At 55.9% G+C, this 19,399-nt stretch overlaps 1 protein-coding gene across 12 annotated transcripts in view; it reads right to left on the reverse strand.

The window, feature by feature from the left end:
• Positions 1-327: 327 nt before the first annotated feature.
• The window catches only part of HDAC4 (histone deacetylase 4), a 326,578-nt gene continuing 307,506 nt past the window's right edge, over positions 328-19,399 (reverse strand). For 11 of the 12 annotated variants that reach the window (XM_070618796.1, XM_070618799.1, XM_070618795.1 and 8 more), the window contains 5 exons: positions 18,657-18,775; positions 16,740-16,873; positions 2,346-2,430; positions 1,087-1,228; positions 503-676 (listed from right to left, as the gene is read on the reverse strand). In XM_070618796.1, coding sequence (XP_070474897.1) covers positions 637-676; positions 1,087-1,228; positions 2,346-2,430; positions 16,740-16,873; positions 18,657-18,775 — 520 coding nt within the window. In that variant the 3' untranslated portion in view covers positions 503-636. Of the gene's footprint in view, positions 677-1,086; positions 1,229-2,345; positions 2,431-16,739; positions 16,874-18,656; positions 18,776-19,399 lie in introns of all 12 variants that reach the window. The other variant, XM_070618804.1, reaches the window with a different exon arrangement.

Genomic DNA, 19,399 nt, shown 5'->3' on the forward strand with positions numbered 1-19,399 from the left:
GACTTCAGAAACCCCAGCCACAAAAATCCATCAGAGCAATTAAAAAAAAGGCACAAACTCGCATCTTCCGAAGGCTTTGCGAAACCAAAGCCAGCCCTGCAGGCTCGCATTTCTGTTTTGTCCAGTTTTTCTTCCTTAAACGCGCGTGCGCTCTGCCCCCACCGCGCCCGGGTCGGAGGCGGCCGGAGCCGTAGAAACTTGCTCTTTAAAAACACGACCTACAAGATGAGTGGTTTACACGGAGACTGTGGAATCGTGGGTAATAACCAAACTTTAAGCACCAGTTTTAATCAAGTTTGTTTTGTATTATTAGATCTTTGATTTTCGTTTTCTTTTCCTCGTGTCAGCTAAATCGGGCAGCCCCGCCACGAGCCGCCGCAGCCGCCTCCCTCCGGCCGCCCCGTGGGAGCCGCGCGCCCGGCTCCGCGCGTGTCCGCGTGTCGCTCGGCCCGGCGTCTGTCCGGGGTCCTGGAGGGCCGCCCGCCGGGAGCCCCGGGTCCGCGCAGCAGGGGCCTCCGGGCCGCCCGCCGTGCCTGGTGCTCTCGAGAACGCCGCGGCAGGACGCGGAGGAGCAGGAGCTTTTCTCGGCGGAGCTTCAAGACAGAGACAAACAGACAAGAGCCGCGGCGTCGGGGGCTACAGGGGCGGCTCCGCTTCCATGGGCTCCTCGTCGGGTCTGCGCGGCGCCCGGGGCAGCGGGGGGAGAGAGAACCGAGCGCGTTACCGGCAGCCCCCGGGGTCCCGCGCCGGGGCGCACCCTCCCGCGGCAGGCCGCCGCACCCCAGCCTGGGCCCCGCCCGCCCCGGGGAAGCGCTGGGGCGCCCGCCAGCTCAGGAGCAGATGCTCTGCAAGGGTTTCCAGGGACTTTCGCACGGGACCGAGTTGGCCGTGCTGGCCCGGCGCTGGAGCCGCGGGGGACCCCCGCCCTCCACCCCTCCCGGGGGGCCCTGCTGCGCGCGCGGAGAAGCCACAGGCTTCAGACACGAGCGCAAAGCTTCAGGTCGTCCGCGGAATGAGTCACCATTCACAGACGTGCCCCGCAGGCCAGTGGCTTTGGGGGCCCCGGGGCGGCGCAGAGGCGCTCACCTCTTCTCGGCCGGCTTCACGCCCACGGACAGCGAGGCCATGGCGGTGACGGTCTCGGCTTCCTCGGTCTCGCACTTCTGGGCCTCGACGAGCGAGTGCCCCGCCGTGGAGGAGGGCCGCCGCAGCGAGCGCCAGTACTGGCCTGCGTGGAGGGCTCGGTCACGCGCTCCGCGGGGACAGGGCGCCCACGGGGCTCAAGCGTGACTTACATGAGTGGCTTTAAAAGCACCTCTCTTTGGGGACACAGAAGCCAGGGGCGTCCTGGTTCCAAACTCACAAAGACCAGGGCCCTTTGGAAAAGCTTCCGCACCGCCGGGGAATCAAGTCCTCCCCAGGCACGAGCACCTTGCGTGGGGTGGGGGTCCTGGGGCCTGGCCCCTTCCTCACTGTGGGGCGGCCGTGAGGAGCAGGCGAGCGCAGGAACACTGTCGCCCGTGCTGAGGGGTCTCCCCCTCCCCTGACCCTCTGAGATGCTGAGGGGTAACCTTAGGGGACCTGGGCATGAGGGACAGTGCAGGGGGGTTGAGCAGGCCCAGTGGGCCATCAGTGCTTCTTCCCACCAGGGGTCCCTCGTTGGGGATCAGTGGGAACAGCTCCAAGGCCAGGAGCTCAGCATGGGCCAGGGAACCACAGGGCAGACCCCTGGTGTGCACCCACCCACGACAGTCTCAACAATTTGGGTCATCCTCAGACCTAAGACAAACAGCTCTGTGCTGAGGACGAGGTGGTGCCAGTTCACGTGAGACAAGGTGTGACTGCAGGAGTCACCTGGCTGTGGGCCAGCCCCCAGGGCCCCCAGGACCTGCCACTGGAGAGCAGTGCAGGAAATAGGGGCCGTGTGGGCTGATGCAGCGGGTTCTCTGGTCCCTGGGAGGAGACCAAACTCTAGCACATGGGTTCGTGTGCACGCCCCACCCCTGCTAGCTGGGGACCTGGAGCAAGTGATGTCACAGACTCCTTGAGCCTCAATTCTTTGGACCTGTAGAATGGAGCTGCCGATGCTGTTCTAGCAGGTGGTGGGGAAATTAATGGGGATGAAGTGAGTCTCTACCAGCTTGTCCAATGCTAGGTAGAGGCGAGGCCTTGTCACGTAGGCCTGGGCTGGCGGTGGCAGGGACATGGAGAGGGGCACGGGGTGGGGACATGGAGTCCTGCACACTCCTCTTGCCAGTCCCCCTCCCTGCCACCCATCCTCCTCCCTGTCCTCCCTCTGATACCCACAGGGGGCTTAGCTGCTGAGCACTCTGCTGGCGACTTACTGTGGATTTCAATGACCTTCTCCATGGACCGGACAGCGTTAGCATTGGGTCTCTGCTGTAAAACCTTTTCTGGGAGAGGATCAAGCTGGAAAAAAAAACCATAGTGAATAGAAAGGATGTCAGTATAATCCCTGTGTGTGTTCAAGTGGGATGTTCAAGGTCAGCCTGGGTCTCTTGAGGGTACTTGCCAACAGAGAAGAGAAAATAACTTTAAAAAGCCAAATGTGGTTTCGGGATTTACTATATAAATGTCTTAGAAAAGTAGATTTCTTTTCTTTAAGGTATTTTTCCCGGGAGACTATTAGGTGTGTTCGTGGGTTCCCATGCGAGCAGGACGACGGGCGGCGTGCAGGAGTGGGCTGGAGGAGGACGTCAGCGTGGTATCCGCTATTTACACCACAGCGTCACATCTGGGGAAATAATGATTCCTTTCTTATCACTTTCCTTATCATGAAATACCCTTTCACTTATCATGAAATATCACTTTCATGTCCCCAGTCTTATAAATAAGAATGCTTGAGTATCCCCTGTTCACAGTTTTCTCCTAATAATGGGGAAAAAGGTAAACGGAAGGAAGGGAGTGGAACCTCTCACAGAGGGAACTTTGCTCCAGGTTTCTCCTTAAGTGCTGGCAGCTGATGATAACAAGGAGTACACTGACAAGTCGAGTGAGGCCGACCAGAGCATCCACAGGCTAACAGCTAAGTGTGGTGGGCTGAAATAGATCATAGGCACGCAACAAGTAAAAAAACCTTTCGATAACTGGACTAGCCTACAGAACCAGGGGGGGATCTGCAGTGAAGCTGGAACCTGCCCAGGGAGGTCAGGAATCCTGGGGACAGGCCCTGTCCTGCAGGCCTAGGCTGGAATGATTGCAGCCTCTGGGGAGAGCCAGCAGAGCAGGCACACAGACAGCGTGCCCGCAGAGACAAGTGGCAAAGAAAGCTTTGTTCTCAGCCCCCTGAGGATGCGCCGGGTTCTAAACACTGTGAGCAGAGAGCCGCTACTTGCGGTGTCAGCTCCACGACGCCAGATGCCTGGCAGAGCAGCTGTAGACCCTCTCCTGAGGCATACGTCCCCGCACCAGGCCACCAATGAGCGCGCCAGCTCAATTCCAAGACGCACAAGTTCCCACTCAAAACTGTCATAAAGTGCAGGAGCTGGCCAGCATGCGCTTGGGCCAGAACAAACCAGGTTCTAATCGCCTTCCCCAGGAAAAGGAGCAGCCTTCCTGGAGGAGGGGCTGGTTCCAGGGCTGGGGCATCCTGCAGGGCAGAGGAAGGAAGAACTCAAAGCCAAGACGATGGGGCATGTCAGAGGGGCCGACAGGGGGCCAATCGGAAAGGGATGCGTCACATACTGCTGAATCGTAACTCGGGGCAGAAAACAAGGACCCACAGTCCACAGCGATATAAAGAAGCGACCGGAGAAATAAACAAAGCAACGAGGAGACACGTCTTCCTTAAGAAGAGTTTCAAATGACTTATGTGCACACCCCCTGCCATGAGGTGGAGCTTAACACCCCTGCACCTGTCCCCTCGAGTGTGACCTGAGCTGACTTCCTTCCAAAGGGCACGCCTGTGGGGAAAGGGAAGTGCAGGTGGAGAAACCTCAGAAACACCACTTCCACCAAGTGCTCACGGTCGGCCTTGGCAGAGCTGAGCTGTGTGGACAGCACCGCCGGGCAGGAAGCATTGAGAAGGCCCTTGGATGAGTGATGAGTGGGGTCCTGGATGGGACCCGAAATAGAAACAGGGTGTTGTGGGAAAACGGGTGAGACCTCAGCATGTCTGGCATTAACAGTAACGTGCTGGATTGGTTCCCAGGTGTGACCAATGTCCCACTGACATCAGATGGTTACAACAGAGGGGACCGTCGGAGGGGCACACAGGAGCATGGGTGCTGGCTCTGCCACTTTCTGTAAATCAAAAACCGTCCCAGAATAAAAAGTTTATCCAAAAAATACAGGTTCAGATCCTAAAAGACTGCAGTCATCAAATAGAAGTAAGCATGTTTAATAGGTATTAAAAATAAAAGACATTTATGTATGACGAAAGAAGCAGAGGTTCCCGAAATGGAACTGGAAGACTTGAAAGAAAGCCAAACAGAACTTCTCGAAATGAAAACCTAACAGCGGAAAACAGAAACTCAACCAGTCAGCGACAGAGAAAATTAGTGACCTGGAAGCAACAACTGAAGAAGTGATGTGAATGCAGCTCAGGGACAGAGGAGCAGAAAGAAGGAGAAGGGACCTGGTTACCTGTTCAGTGTCCCCATGAGAGCGAGGAGAGGGTTCCTAAGGGGCCAACGGCTGAGGATTTTCCAGGATTGATCAGTGGTCCCAATCCTCAGTTCAGGAAGGGGATGAGAGCCAAGCAGGAAGAATTGAAAAAGAAATCCACGTCAGGCACAGCAGAGCGAGGCCACGGAGCATCAAAGACAAGCAGAGAATTCCTACAGCAGCTGGAGAAACAGTCTGCAGAGGAGCAGCCGGCGGCCAGGCACAGATTGCTTCAGAGCAAAGGAGCGAGGAGACGGGGGCAGTGTCTTCAGTGTGTCAGGAGAGAATGATTGCCAGCCCAGCCTGTAAGCCCCGCAAGACCACCAATTAGGAGGGAGGGTGAAAGAACGACTTGAAAGGGAAATTCTACAGGATGTGCTTAAGGCAGAAAGAAAATGATCCTAGATGACAGTTGGAGAAATGAGAAAGAGTGAAGAGCAGAGAAAATGGCATAAATGCAGGAAAAGCCACATAAATAGGGACAACATAAAACAATACTAGTGATGTCTAATTAGTGAAATTAAAGAAAAAAAGAGGGAAAAGAAACACTAGTCAGTGATCGCACATAACCCAGGACGGGGCGCTGGGGCTGCCGATTTAGCAAATAAACATACAGGACATCAGTTACATTTAAACTTCTGATACGCAAGTAATTTTTTAGCATAAGTACGTCCAACTGGGAGTCCTGTGTCTGATCTGTGACCCCCACCCGGGGCCAGGGCAGCCCGGCCGAGGTGTGTGGGGAGGGATGGGTCCCTGAGCATGTTGGGGCGCGTGTGAACATCTGTAAGCATCGCTACTAACAACACCGGTCGGCTGTCTCCTTCCACTCGGCACAGGGAACAGATGGAACGTGGGGAATCCTCAACCACACCGAGGAGGCAAGAAAAGAGAAAAAGGAAAGAGCCACTAAGAGGGGGGCAAACATGGCACAGAATAAGATGGTAGAAACAAATGTGAACAAAACAAAACAGCATGCGATCGAACCAGCTGTACTGACCGAAGCCTCCGCTGACTGCTGGGTGGGATATAAAACACAGTGGCGAAATCCAGACTCATGCTGCCTGCAGAGGAAAAATCTGGAACACAGGAGCACGGCTGAAAGTCAAGGATGAAAAGTGATACGCACGGCAAAAGGGGGCCAGGAACATCTTCAATATTTGTCATGACAGATTTAAGGGAAAACCCATAACTGGGCATAAAGAAGGTCACTATATAATGATAAAAATTTCAATTCATCCAAAGGTTATAGTGATTTAAAATCTGCACATAGTTAGTAAAACTGCTTTAAAATGTATGAAGCAAAATTGATAGAACTAAAAAGAGATATGGATAAATGTACCATCATAGTAGATTTTGATGTGTCTTTCTTAGAAGGAGCAGAGAAGCAGACAGAAGTTGACAGAGAAAACCAAAATGCGAACAGCACCGCTGGGAAGGTTGGTTCAACGGACATAAACAGAGCTCTGTAAACAGACAGAGGAGACCCGTTATCTGAAACACACGTGGAAGGCCTACGCAGATGACCACAGGCTAGCCTGTGAAGCAAGTCTCCACAAATAGATGCCAACCAGACAGCCTTCTCTTTCCACAATGCAATTTGTTAGGAATTGATAACAAGAGAACCACGAGTCATTATGGTTGGAAATTAAAAAACACACCAATTGTGGGTCAAAGAAGTCAAAACAGAAATTAGGAAATGCTTAGAAGTAAAAAATGATGAAAATGCTACATATCACAGTGTGTGCTGCAGCTGAGCGCTGTGCTGAGGACATTTATAACCTTAAGTGTAAACATCAGAAACTAAGACTGAAAAGTAAATACTCATTTTAAGAAGTGAACAAGGGAACAGAACAGTCCCAGAGAAAGAAGGAGAGAACATACACGGAAAAGGGGCAGAAATAGATTTTGAAAGAAAAAAAAAGATACTGTAGCTGAAAGTTGATTTTCTGAAATGACTAAATTACATTGGCAAGTTCTGGCAGGACTGATCAAGAAAACTACAGAGGAGGCACAAATAAAGATATCAGGAATGAAAAGAGGGCCATGACTACAGGTACACCAGAGATGAAAAAGATAATCAGAGAACACTGTTAACTTCTGTCAATAATTCTGAAAACTTGGCTGAAATGGATAATTGCATGGTAAAATGTAACTTTCCAAAATTAATTTAAGAAAGAATAGAAAATGAATCAGTCATTTAAAATTTTCACCCAAAGGAAACCCATGGCTCAGGAGAGCCCTGCTAGTCAAGGAACAGGTTAATCTGATCGTGCACTCACTCTTCCAGAGCACAGAAAAAGCGGTGACTCCTAACTGTCCATCCATCCATCCACCCACCCACCCATCCATCCGTCCAATCTCCCCACCCCAAGAATAAACAGGAAAAAGTCTGATAGAAACGAGGGCAGAAGACACACTTCACCAGAAGAGAAAGCCCAAGTGGCCAACAGACATGCTCAGCCTCACAGCGACGGGGAAATGACCATCTCCACCCGCCCATGGTGCTGTCTCACCCCATCACATCGGCAGAGGTCAAATGCTAAGTGTGGCTGAGACCCGTCACCCACTGCTGAGGGGCTGTGGGACAAGCACTCTGATTTCGTCTCATAAAGGTGGCAAACGTGTCCCTGGGACCCACCTCTCCCTCTACTAGACATTCACCTCAGAGACGCGGCTGCCCACGTGTCCCAGGGGGCTGTACAGGAAGTTCACTCTGACTCTGACTAACCACCAACTTGGAACAACCCCGGTGAGTCTGAGGCCGGAGGACAGTTAAGAATGAAGCTGCACCCGGACGGCTCCTCTGTCCTCAGCTGTCCAGCCTTGGCTGTGAAGATGGGCAGTGTTCCTCAGTGTGGCCTGGTCTGCCAGACCTTTGCTGAGGGTGACACGACGCAGAGCCCCAGGCCCCTTGCTGGGCATGCAGCTCGAGCAGAAAATAAGCCATTCAGATTTGGGGCCAGCACTGCAGCATCGCCTGCTGGGTCCTGACTGTTCCATCCCAACCCTAATCTCACACCAGAATTTCAGTTTTACCACTTTTAAGAAAAAGTTGGCTTAAAAAAGTAACTCATTCCGTAAATTATCTATCACTTTGAAGCACAGGGGTTCATCAGAGCCTGCACATACACACACGTGCACACACACACGTGTGAGAGGAAGTCACTGGGAATTTTCTACAACAAAACCCTGGTTCTGCTGCTCGCCCATCCTCGGGTGGCTCCCCATGGCCAACCTCCTCGGCACACCAGTGGCGGCTGGCCCTCCAAGGTCATATGTTGCCCTCCTCCCAACTCCTTCTGCCACAGTCACGTCCCAGCAGTGTGGTGCCCACGTCCCTGTCTGTGCCACCCCCACTGCCCACTCCTATGGCGGCTCCCCTCGTCTCCAGCCATCCCAGGGGTCGGCCCGCCCCATGCCTCCCAGGGCTCACTGTCCTCTGTCCCTGGCCCCTGGCAAAGGCGTCTGGGAGCGGAGGTCTCACTGCGTGTTTGTATAAAGGGTGATAGAGAAGCAGGGTCCTCGCCCTGTGCTGGCTCCCTTGTCTGTTCCCCCCTGTCCGTTACGAAGTTACATGGAATTAAGGGAAAAGAATGTGAGAAAAAGGGGGAAAATGATCTAAACTCTGCCTCAACTGCATTTTCTTTGGCTTTTCTGGCAAATACTTTCCCCAACAAGAAAGCGAGAGGAGACGCCTGCAGCACACCTTAGAGCCTCTCCAGAGCGGCTGGGGAGAGCGTGTGGTCTGCCCTGGGGTCCCCGGGAAAGAGGCGCCCAGATGGAGGGAAGCGAATGGAGGGCAGGCACAGGCTGTGTTTCTGCTGCTTTCACTGAAGGACGGAGGGAGGACAGAGCTCGTGTGCCTGGGTTTTTAGGGGTGAGGCTGTAACGCAGAAGTGGAGTAAAAGCTGGAATGACAGCACGCTGCTGGCCGCACTTCTTCAGCTCTTCAACGGTGTCCATCGAGCACCTGCTGGAGCCGGGCTCTGCTCCAGGGCCAGAGACACGAGCCGGCAGCTTCTGGCCTCAACTTCAGAAAAACAGGTTGGGAGGGAGAGAAACTTCACATCTCAAAGCATTAGCCCCTTACTAACTGGGATTTTATTCTTTCGTTTAATAAATATTTATTGAGCAGCCTACTGAGTCCCAACCACTACTCTATAAACTTGCGATACCTCTCTGGACAGACGGACAAACATCCCCTGGCCTCACAGAGAGTCGCACTCGTGCGGGAGAGCCAATGAGCTAAACCCAAAATGAGTGAGTAAATCAGACGGAGTGTCAGAGGTGCCAAGTGCCATGGGAACACAGCACTGGGTGCAGGGTTGGGGTGGGTGGGTCACTCATGCACGCAGTGGCCAGGGGGACCTCACTGAACAGGTGACGTTTGAGCCAAGACCTGGAGGAGGTGGGCGGGGGCACGCGTGGCCAGGGGACCCCTCAGGCAATGGGAAGAGCAAAGCCCCACTCCCCAGGGAGCAGGATGCTGGGCCAGGCAGGGGGTGAGGCCAGAGCGGTGGAGGGGACCGCGGGGAGGGCGCAAGGGGCGAGGCAGCTCAGGTGCTGAGCGGAGCAGAGAGGTGACCTACACCATCTTTAGAGGGCAACAGAGGGACAACTCTTGTACAGGAAGGGCCCAGCGGGGCAGGCAGCCACGGGGAGCAGAGAAATGGGTGATGGTGCCCACTGAATGGAGAGATCGAAAGGGCAAGAGAGGCCACCCAAGGCCCTGCATGGCCAGAAGGAGCCAGCGGGAAGTGTGGTCTGGGGACTTGGAGCATGGGCAGCACGGCCACGCCAACCCTCCCAGACCAGCACCTGGCTGTGTGCCCTGGAAGGGGCGCTGAGCGGGAGCAGAATGTCACTGGAGCATCAGTTCAATGACTTCTAAAGCTGTAGTCGCTCTGCGGGCCCCCGTTGGAGATGGCCCTTTCAGGGAACAAACGGACAATGTTGTGTCCCGGGCATGACAGACAGGCCTCTGCGCCCCGAGAGTACGTTCACCCCAACGTGAGTCTGCCAGACCTCAGAACCAAATCAGAAATTAGGTTCATGCGCAGCTCAATCTTTAAGAGGTGGCCTTAGCGAAGGGGGCAGGAGAGCACTGGGAGAGCGCCGCCCTGGAGCAGAAGGCGGGGAGACCCGCGGGTCATGGTCTGAGACTGCCGTAAGGGCTTCAGTGTCTGTATCACGTATGGAAATCGCTTTTCTACTCTGCAGTTGAAAGGGGCCCGCAGTTTAAGCAAGAAGAATCAAGAGATCACAGCATCCTAAGAAAACAGTCCTTAAAATATCCCAGTAGAAAATGGGCCACAGTTTGTGCTTTTCCTAATATATAAAACACTTTGTTGGGAGTATCTAGGCTGGCCAGGAAAACTAAAATAATGATGGAGGCTCCAGGCCCCTGTCCTCAGGCCTACCCACCTCGAGCCCCCTGGGAGCCCTTCTCAGAGCCCCTCCGGGCAGCCACGGTCCCCGGCCATGCTTGGTCAGCTCAGTCCCCTTCCTTCACTCACAGCCCCGTCCAAGTTCAGGCAGCCCAGCCACCCCAGCAGGTGCCCCCTTTCCTTCCTCCCAGAACAGACATAGGATGTCACACGGGGCCACCTGGGTCTGTGTCTGACCACACACACCCTGCCTCCCCCGTCCCTGCCCATGGCCCGAGACACTGTCCTGCTAAGTACCCCACTTTGAGGTCCGAGCGCCGGCTCCCTGCCAGGCTCTCTGCCCCGGAGCTGTCCAGCTGCTGCCCCACGCGCTTGCCCTTCTTCTAGGGAAACTTTCTTGCAGCTCTCTTGGCCTCAGCAGAGCGGCTTTCAAAGGACTGCTGCCAGCCCTCATCTCCCCCCGGAGCATCTGATGCTGGAACCAGCCCCGGAAGGTTCTCTGCCCTCGGCTGCAGCCACGACGCTCGGTCTCCTTCCCATCCTCTTGCTGGCTCCATGCAGAGGGGCCTCCTGGGGCCCGGCCGAGCCACCGTCTGGTCACTCCTTGTGGCTCCAGCTCACAGCCTCCTGCCAATGGCGTCCCCACAGACCCCTGCTGCCCTGACAGCTCCACGGCCACTCCCAGGACCGCATGCTCTCTGGCTGCAGCTGAGCAGTGACGCCCCAGACCTGTCCTTCCTCATGGCTGTTTCAGGGGTCACTTGTGAAGTCGGGGCTATTTCCTCCACCATGGTGAGTGCTGGGAGGGCCCGCTTGGTTAGACTGGGCAGCCTCGGGGCCTGGAACCTGGTCTCGTGGCACAGCAGGGACTCAGTAACTACCCGGCAACCAGTCGGTAAGCTGTGTTCGTGGCCCTTCTGGTGAAAACGCAAATGCTTATGGATGTGATGGGCTGGTTTGCAAGAGACTTTTAAAAAACAAAAATAAACTGTAAGATGGGTAAAAATCATGATGGCTTCTGAAAAAAGGTTAAAGGACAGACTCAGCACCCACCAGAGGAAGTGCACCCAGGGGGACACACACCAGCCCCCTGACCCCAGCCCCTTGTGAGGCGGGTCACATCCAGCTCTCCACCCACCACTGCCTGAGCTTCCTCACTGCAAAGTGGGGCAGGATGAGGCCCTGAAGCTGGGCTGGTGGGTGTAGTGGGCTAGGGACAAGCGTCAGAAGGAAATGACTCTCGGAAGCTGCGGGGGAGGCCTGGCCGCTCCTCCTGGGTGGGTCCCCCTCACCTGCGGAGCAGGGGTAGGGATGGCTCCTAAGGGGTGAGTGTGCCCCTTCCTCGCTCTTCCTCTCTTGGGGGACGGCTGGGGGGACGTGACAGCCAAGGACACGAGGCCCATGCTCCCGGTCCAGCTTGGCACTGGGCTTCCCCGCGCTGCTGGGCCCAGAAACTGGATGGGCGGCACGTGCTTCATCGTGATGCACTGGGGAAGCTGGTGTGCAACGAACGTGGCGGGTTCTCTTCAGGAAGCCCATGGGCAGAAAAGCCCTCTCTGAGGAAGGAGGAGGCGCGTGGAGGATCAGGACAGAGAGCGCTCTCCTGTGACCCTGGGCTGACCTGGGGCCAGCCCACCGCATCTTCCCTCCTCACTCCATCTGGACGTCCCCGGCTCGCCTGTCTCGCTTGCACTTCCGTAGATGCTGCGATCCTCTTGGAAGATGACAGGCATTAAAGACAAAATCAACCACAGATGCCGAGCACTGTGAACACAGGGTTCTGCTGCCTGGCCCCACAGCGGGAGCCTGGTGGCCAGTGTCTGATGTACTGGGACCTGCTGGACAAGGGGGACACAGGTCCGAGTGCACCTGGACCCAGGAGGACATCCTCCTCTCGAGCTGCCCTTTGCTGAGCCCGGTGGCCAGTGACGGAGGGGACTCTCCCATCCTCATTTACAAAGGGGGGCTGGGAAGGTCAGCGCTTCACCACTTCTCCTGCATCCCACTGTGACTAGAGGACGGGGCGAGCCACGTGCAGGCACGCCTCCTCAACTGAAGGCTGGGGCAAGGGCCACCTTCCCGAATGTCGGTCAGCAAGGATCCTGGAGACTGGCCAGAGACAGGAGGCGACTCACAACCTCAGGCAGGAACACGTGCACTTGGACCCTGTGCCTGCTGCCAGCTCCCACATGCAGCTGCAGTGGTCACTACTGGCCCGAGGTGAGCGTGACTGGGAGTGCGAGTGTGCCTGTGTGAGTGTGTGTACAACCGTGTGTGTGCGCCCAAGCGTGTGCATGTGCGAGAGGGAGGGCGGGAGAGCCTGCTGGCTGGAAGCAGACACCTGGCCCTCAGACCGGTGGGTTCCGTGTCCTACACACAGAATCGTTTTTAGTCACTCAGAGCTTTTCTGCATCCACAGCTTTCACAAGCACAAGAATGTAACGGGGGAGCCGCATTCCTGAGTGAAGCCGTCTCCCAACGCTGCAGTTTCACGGAACCCTCCACGAAGCTCCCCCTCTAATCTAGGAGCTGGGTGGAGCAAACTGGTGGCATTTAGCCCTGAAGTGCCACAGGATTAAAGAGAAAATTGGCTCAAACGAAACCTCGCCTCTGGGGTGACTGACAAGACTGCTGGAAGCTGGGCCCAGCTCGCCCCACACCCCACCCACTGGACGCCCTCGCCTCCGTCTATACCGCACTGTGCAACACGTTTAAATGATGTTTCATGTCAGTTGTCACTGATAGCTGCATGTAACTTAAAGCTGAAACTATTATATAAGATGGCTCCTGGGAGCAATGCTGACCTTAGATACGGTGCTCGCCCCCCTTGGGAGCAGCCCGCTGTGGCCCCACTTCTGCTTTGTTCTCCCTCCTCTATGGTTCAGGCGGCAGAGCCCCTGCAGCTTGCTGCTGTCCACAGCTGGCCGCCCGAGTGCATGCGTGCCAAACCGGCCGGCACGCCGTCCATCACGCTCATCAAAGGCCGCGGGGCAGAGGAGCAGGGCTCAGTCCAACTTTCTTGCATTAAAAAGATTTTTAAGAGACCTTGATAAAACTGGGGCTTCCTGCTTTTTGATGTGTTTAAGTAGAAGAACATTTTCTTGTAAAAAGAGCTAACACGTCGGGAGCAGGAACAGGCCCCAGTGGAAAGTCAAGTTCTCTGTCGCTGTTCTAAAATGACTAGCGGGGAGTCCAGAAGCTTTAGGGGGGTTTGAATACACACATCAGTCATCTTTTAACTCCAGCAGACAAGGGGGAAAGGATTGTTTTATGTGGAGAAAGGACAAGTGATGTGTTGTGGACACTTTAAAATGCAGACTGGTATTTTATTTGAGAATATCAAGCATATCACTAACCAGCTGACCAGAAATGAGATGACACCCGGATCTTTGATCCATGTGACTTAGGTTAAACGAGCACCATCCAGGACAAGCAAAGGCTGTCAGGGGAGAGTAGAGCCACCCAGGCGCCCGCCCACTCTAAGCCCCCTGCCCACACCCCACGCCGGCCGGACCTGCCCTAGCAGAGGGCAGGGGGCATGAGCCTGGGACCCCGGAGCACGTGGCTGCACAGGCAGTTCCCCGAAGGAGCTGGGGTGCTGTCACCGTGGTGCCAGGGTCCAGACTGCCCCCCGAGCCTCAGGCTCAGCCCTCTCCCCAACTGCCGCCCCAGGACTGTGCTCACCTGGTCATGCCCTCCTCAGGAGTGGCCCCAGAGCGGGGCGCATGGCCGGGCAGATTGTGATGGCTTTCCTCCCTGGGTACCACACTCTCCAGGGACGCCTGGCCCCCCTCTCCTTGTCAGGCCACCTCACATGGAGGACACACGCAGAGCTTCCTGAGGATTTAACCCCAAATCAAGTCATTCTCACACTTGATCCTCAGCTTGTGGCCCGCCAGGACTGGGCTGCAGACCTCACATTTGCCTCCAAACGCCATCTTGTCAGTTCTGTCCACCCTGAGCCCGGGGGGCACATCCACACGCTTCATCCTCCTGTCCACAGCATGCCTCTGTTAGTTCACTCAGGTCAAAGGGAACAACACTGACTGGAAATGGCGTGAGGACAGAGCCCTGCATCACATCACGGGAGACCTCTCTACAATGTGTCGCCCCATGAACCTTGTTGGATGCAGTCAAATTTAATACAGTGGTCCCTCCTTATCTGTGGGGGATACGTTCCAAGACCCCCAGTGGATGCCTAAACCTGTGGATAGCACCGAATCCTATATAGACTATGTTTTTTCCTATATAAACATACCTATAAGTTTAATTTATAAATTAGGCATAGTAAGAGATTATCAACCATAACTAAGAATAAAATAGAACAATCATAACAATATACTGTAATAAAAGTTACCACAGATCTTAGCAGCCTCAGAATATGATTTTTTTTCTTCAAAGTCGAGAACTTTCACCTTTTCACTTAAAGGAAGCAGTTTAGGGCTTCTCTTTGGCATACCTGAATTGCCAGCATCACTACTCTTGAGCTTTGGGCCATTACTATGGAAAACCAGGGTGCCTTGAACACAAGCACTGCGGTACCTTGACAGTCAAGGTGATAACCGAGGCGGCTACTAAGTGACTGATGGGTGGCGGCGTCTGCATCGTGGATGCGCTGGACAAAGGGATGAGTCATGTGCCAGGTAGGACGGAGCAGGAAGATGCAAGATTTCATCATGCTACTCAGAATTCCTAAGTTTCATAAAAAACTTATGAAGTGTTTATTTCTGGAACTTTCTTTTGGACCGCAGTTGACCACAGGTAACTGAAACCGTGGAAGCGAGACCGTGGATAAGGGGGACTACTGTATGTACCTTCAAGAACCTGCCTGAAGCCCCCCTTCGCTCCGCCCGTCAGCACCTTCCTCGAGCATCTCGTGGACTCTGCCCTCTAATGCACTTTGCTGACGGGGGTCTAGGGTGTAGGAGGGCAGCCTCAGGGACGGGTCAGGACAGCTTTGGGTGACTGGTCTCCTGGAGGAGCCCTAGCACTCTGACCATCCCAGGGGGAGAGCCCACTGCTGACTCCACACCACATGAGACAGGCCTTATCAGGGGCCTTCCCAGCCAGGCTGCAGCCAGCCTCACCGCATCACCCTTTCCGGGGGTTTCTGGGTCTTTCGGCCTCAGTGTCTCCTGACAGAGAGGAGAGAGTGGGGGTGGGAGGGGCGCCCTTGCCCTCTATGCCAACCAGCAGGACACCAGCTGGCTGAGCAGTGCCCAGTGCCTCCTTGACCCACAGTCCTGAACAGGACCCGACGGCCACTTGGGTTGTCTCCACCTCAGCCGCCCCAACATCACTCCTCGGGGCCGCCCCTCTCTCTCGCCCACTTCTTCTCAACTGGACGTCGGGACCTCCCCTAGTGGCCTGTGGATCCAGGCATCCCCCTCCTCCTGCCATATGTGCTCAAGGCTGCATTTCTGGTGTGGCCTGTTCCTCCTGAGCTGTGCGTCTTTGAGCCTCAGGTCAGAGCCTTGTCACTTAGGCTTCTCTCTACTCTGGGTGGTGACCAGCAGGAGCATGGGGGCAGAGACAACGGTACCCTCACTGGACATCCGGGTAAGCCTGGCCCTACTGAAGAGCGTCCTCATGCATCGCGAGCCTGGAGAAGCCCCGTGTCGTGTGATGCGGTGAGGAGAGGTGAGCCCCAGGGGACGGCATGAGAGTGCAGCTCATGAGCTATGTCCAGGCGTCCCCACCGTGGGCCCTGTGCCCGTCAAGGCCCTGTGTCTGGCGAGCTGGGCGCCAGGCCCCTCCCTGCTGCGGGCTGGGCCAGTGATCCAGGGTACACTGCCCCTGCCCCCCACAACACCAGCCGGCTTGTTTCTAGGACTCACGTGGTAAGGTCACCGCGAGCAATGAGAGAAAGCTATGCCATGGGGAAACCTGAACCTGCCCATGATCCTTTGGTGGGGTCAGGACACAGGTACGTGGCCCCATAACCACAGGCCTGTGGGTAAATTTCAAGTTTCAGGAAGAGCACATTTCGGAAATTCAAAATGAAAGCTACAAACCAGTTTTGTGTCACCAACTTTAGAGGCTCAGCAGGCTGGACATCACACTGTCACCAGTAGCCCATCCCCTCCCACCATCCCGTCCACCTGGAGTGCCAGCCGGGAGGGTGCGGCCCCGCCTGCTGTCACCCTGGAATGGAACACTCCCAGTGGCTCTCTCCCTTGAACCCTCAAAAGTTCCCTCCCCCGAGCCAGAGCCTTTGAGCTCCGGCTGTGCAGGCCAGGCCACAGCATCTCCCTGACTTTGTCCTGTGGCCTGAGTGGGACACAGTACAGTGCCCCGACCCTGGGCGTCACCTGAGGGGTCAGAGCAGCCAACGGGGCTGCCGATCAGGAGCCGCGGTGAACGGAGGCCCAATATCTGACCTGCATAGTGACACCCCCCTCAGAACTTGCCTTAGAAATTCTGGAACTGACTGTCCATGAAGGAGGAGACCAAGAGATTCATATATTCTCCATGTGGCCCACACGTAAAGGTGAGGCACTTTAACACACAGAATGCTGAACCACCTTTTCAAGAGAAAAGGGTTCTTATGATCCTTGTGCTCACCTCCTTCTGGCTGTAATTACACAGTTTTGTCAGATGTACAACAGCCCTACTAAGTGGGGTTGGGAGGGAACATTTGGCACTGAGAGACAGTGAAGTGAAATAGGCCAGGTCTGGGCCGGGCCCACGCACAGAGCAGCCGTGGCCTCCTGGTCCTCCTACCTCGTTTCCCAGCAAAGCAGAAACACATGCTTCCGAGGCGTCGCAAATGGCCGTGAGGTCGTGGCCCCCCTCCAGGGCCAGAATAATCCGGCCGCCAGCCAAGCCCATCAGCTGCTTCGTCAGGTACCCGAAACCTGCAACGGAAATGCGAGATGCAAGTCAAGGGTGGGGGCGGGGCGTGGGCCCCTGCCTGGCAGTGGATCAAAGCCCCAGAAACGCATTACATCACGTTATGGAGACCCAGGGGGCTGGCACACCGAAACATATAATAGAAGCCAGGTTTGATTGTAATAAATTCATCGAAGAATTTCGGGCTGGGACTCTTTTTGATCTGTTTGAGAGTAGGAATTACGGTCTGAAGGCTTTGATTTTATAATGCCGCAAATCATCTCATTTGGGGGGCAGGGAGGAGCCCGTTGGCTCTCTCATGCTGGGACCACAGAGGCCAGGCCTCGGTGGGCAGCCGGGACCCCAGCCCGCAGCTGTGAGGGCATGGCCGCATCCTCCCAGGGGCCCAGGGGGTTCTGGGCAGCCGATGTGGGGGGCACATGCGTGGACGCACACACTCATGCAGACACGCACATTAATGTCACGTGCGCACTTCCAAGACTCTCACACAGCCGTGTCTGGGGTGTCTGGCTTTCATCAGTAGCCACAGTCCCCCCAATGCAGCCACATCGCCCTCCCACGGGCCCAAAGCGCCTGATGGGTGATGATGATTGCCACCCTCGGCCGGGACAGTCTGTCGTTTATTAGAGAGCCAGTGAGCACTGCGCCACCCTGATTAGTGGCCCCATCACAGGCTAGCCATCAGCAGACCAGGCCCAAGGCTGGGCTGTGCTCCCCGGCAGCCACAGGCACTGGGGAGGCCGTAAGTTCCGAAGCCTTGGGTTGTCTCTGTCTGATGGAGATGCTGCCCACGGCTTCGAGGCTGCCACAAGGATGAAGCAGTTCAGGACGTGGCGGCAGGCTGGGCCGGGCACTGAGGGGTGCCCGGCATGGTGCACACTCTTTGCCCTCTGCCTGGTCACTTCGTCGGCCACTAGGCCCACGACCCGGGGGCACAGGGACTCTGAGAGGTCCTGTGCTGGAGCACAGCCACCCAGGGCCACTCTGTTTCCATCTTTCTCCTCTTGTGAGCCCATATTCTCCCCATGTGAGGGACAGGGATGTGGACGGGCTCTCCTCAACCATCTGCACTGACAGGAACCATGGGCCATGAGGGGACCCTAGGGCCTCAGACAAATCACGAGGGCCATGTCCAGGAGCCCAGAGAATCCCAGGTGCCTCGACTGCTGTGACACCCGGGGTGCTGGGCAGTGGTGGCGGGAGCTGGGGTGCATCCAGGGCCTTTCTGTGCACCCGAGGCTCGACGCCAGGAGATGCACATTACTTTGTGGTTTGCTGTGACAGAGCAGAAGCACAGGCCACAGCCACCACTAGGCAGGGCTCTTTGCACAGCCGTCTTTCTCCTGGTTAAAAGCAGGGCCGCCGTCCCATGCAAATCGCCCAGAGCGTGCACGGATGTGGGGCTCCCTGCTCCCCTCCAACTTGGAAGTGAACTTGCTCTCAGCTATTCCCCTCCACATAGGTTCCTCCCCGGTCAGCGTGGGTGACATGAGGCACTGCGTCTCAGCTGAGAAAACGTGCACCCCGGGTCACCGCGCTCAAAGGCTACACGACCTCACGCCAGCACGACTGCCAGGGCAGGGTGTGCTTGGGGCCTCCTGGTCTCTAGCCTCCCGCGCTCGGCTCACCCCATGTTCTTGGGCTTGCTGGCACTGTCATGTTTTGGGTAATACGAAAAACGTTAGTTTCCTTCTGTTGTCACTAACGCAGGGGCTTGAAATACACAGCACACTGGATCATAAACACATAGAGCCCCGGGTGCTCTGGGCAGCCTGCAAACCCACTTACATTTGGCTGAGAGGTTGTAGCCGCCGAGCGGCGTGGGGTGGCCCTCCACAGCGTCGAAGCCTGATGACACCAGCACCACGTCCGGGGCAAACTCGTTCGCGATGGGCATGACCACCGTTCTGCGAAGGGCAGGAGCAAGAAACACTGGTGAGCCCAGGTGTGAACACGGCTCATTTCACAGGTGTCCCAAACCCACAAGCCCCAATATGAAGGCTCAGGGCCCAGTGCAGCACAGGCAGTGCGTGCGCGGGCCGTCTTTTGCACATTTTGGAGGTGATCTGTGACCTGGCCCCCCCGTCCGGCAACCGCTGCCCTGACCTGGGGCGAGTGGAGCAGGAGGCTGGGCTACTAAGGATCATCTCCAGCCTCTCATTCTTGGTCCTCCCCGTCTTCCCCCCCGCCCCCGCCACCACCGCCTCCCTCCTGCTGGTGGGGACGGCTCTGCTCACGCCTCTGCTCACTTTATACCGACACTGTTTCAGGACGGGCACAGTCACTGCCTCCAGCACAGGTCCCAGAGCTTTGTGGCTGAGAAGGCTTGGGAGCCACTGACCCCAGAGGGCCAGGGCAAGGTCAGCAATGAATGACCGGATAACCAAGGAGCATGGAGGCAAGGGTGATGCATCGGGTTAATGAAAAACAAATTCTGTACTTAAGATCTTTAAAGGGGGAGCTGATGATCAAATTTAAGAGAGCTGACAGTTAAAAATATTTATTTATTCACAGAGAAATCCAGTGGTTAA

The sequence above is a fragment of the Equus przewalskii genome, chromosome 5, assembly GCF_037783145.1.
Source record: "Equus przewalskii isolate Varuska chromosome 5, EquPr2, whole genome shotgun sequence".
Taxonomy (NCBI): Eukaryota; Metazoa; Chordata; class Mammalia; order Perissodactyla; family Equidae; genus Equus; species Equus przewalskii.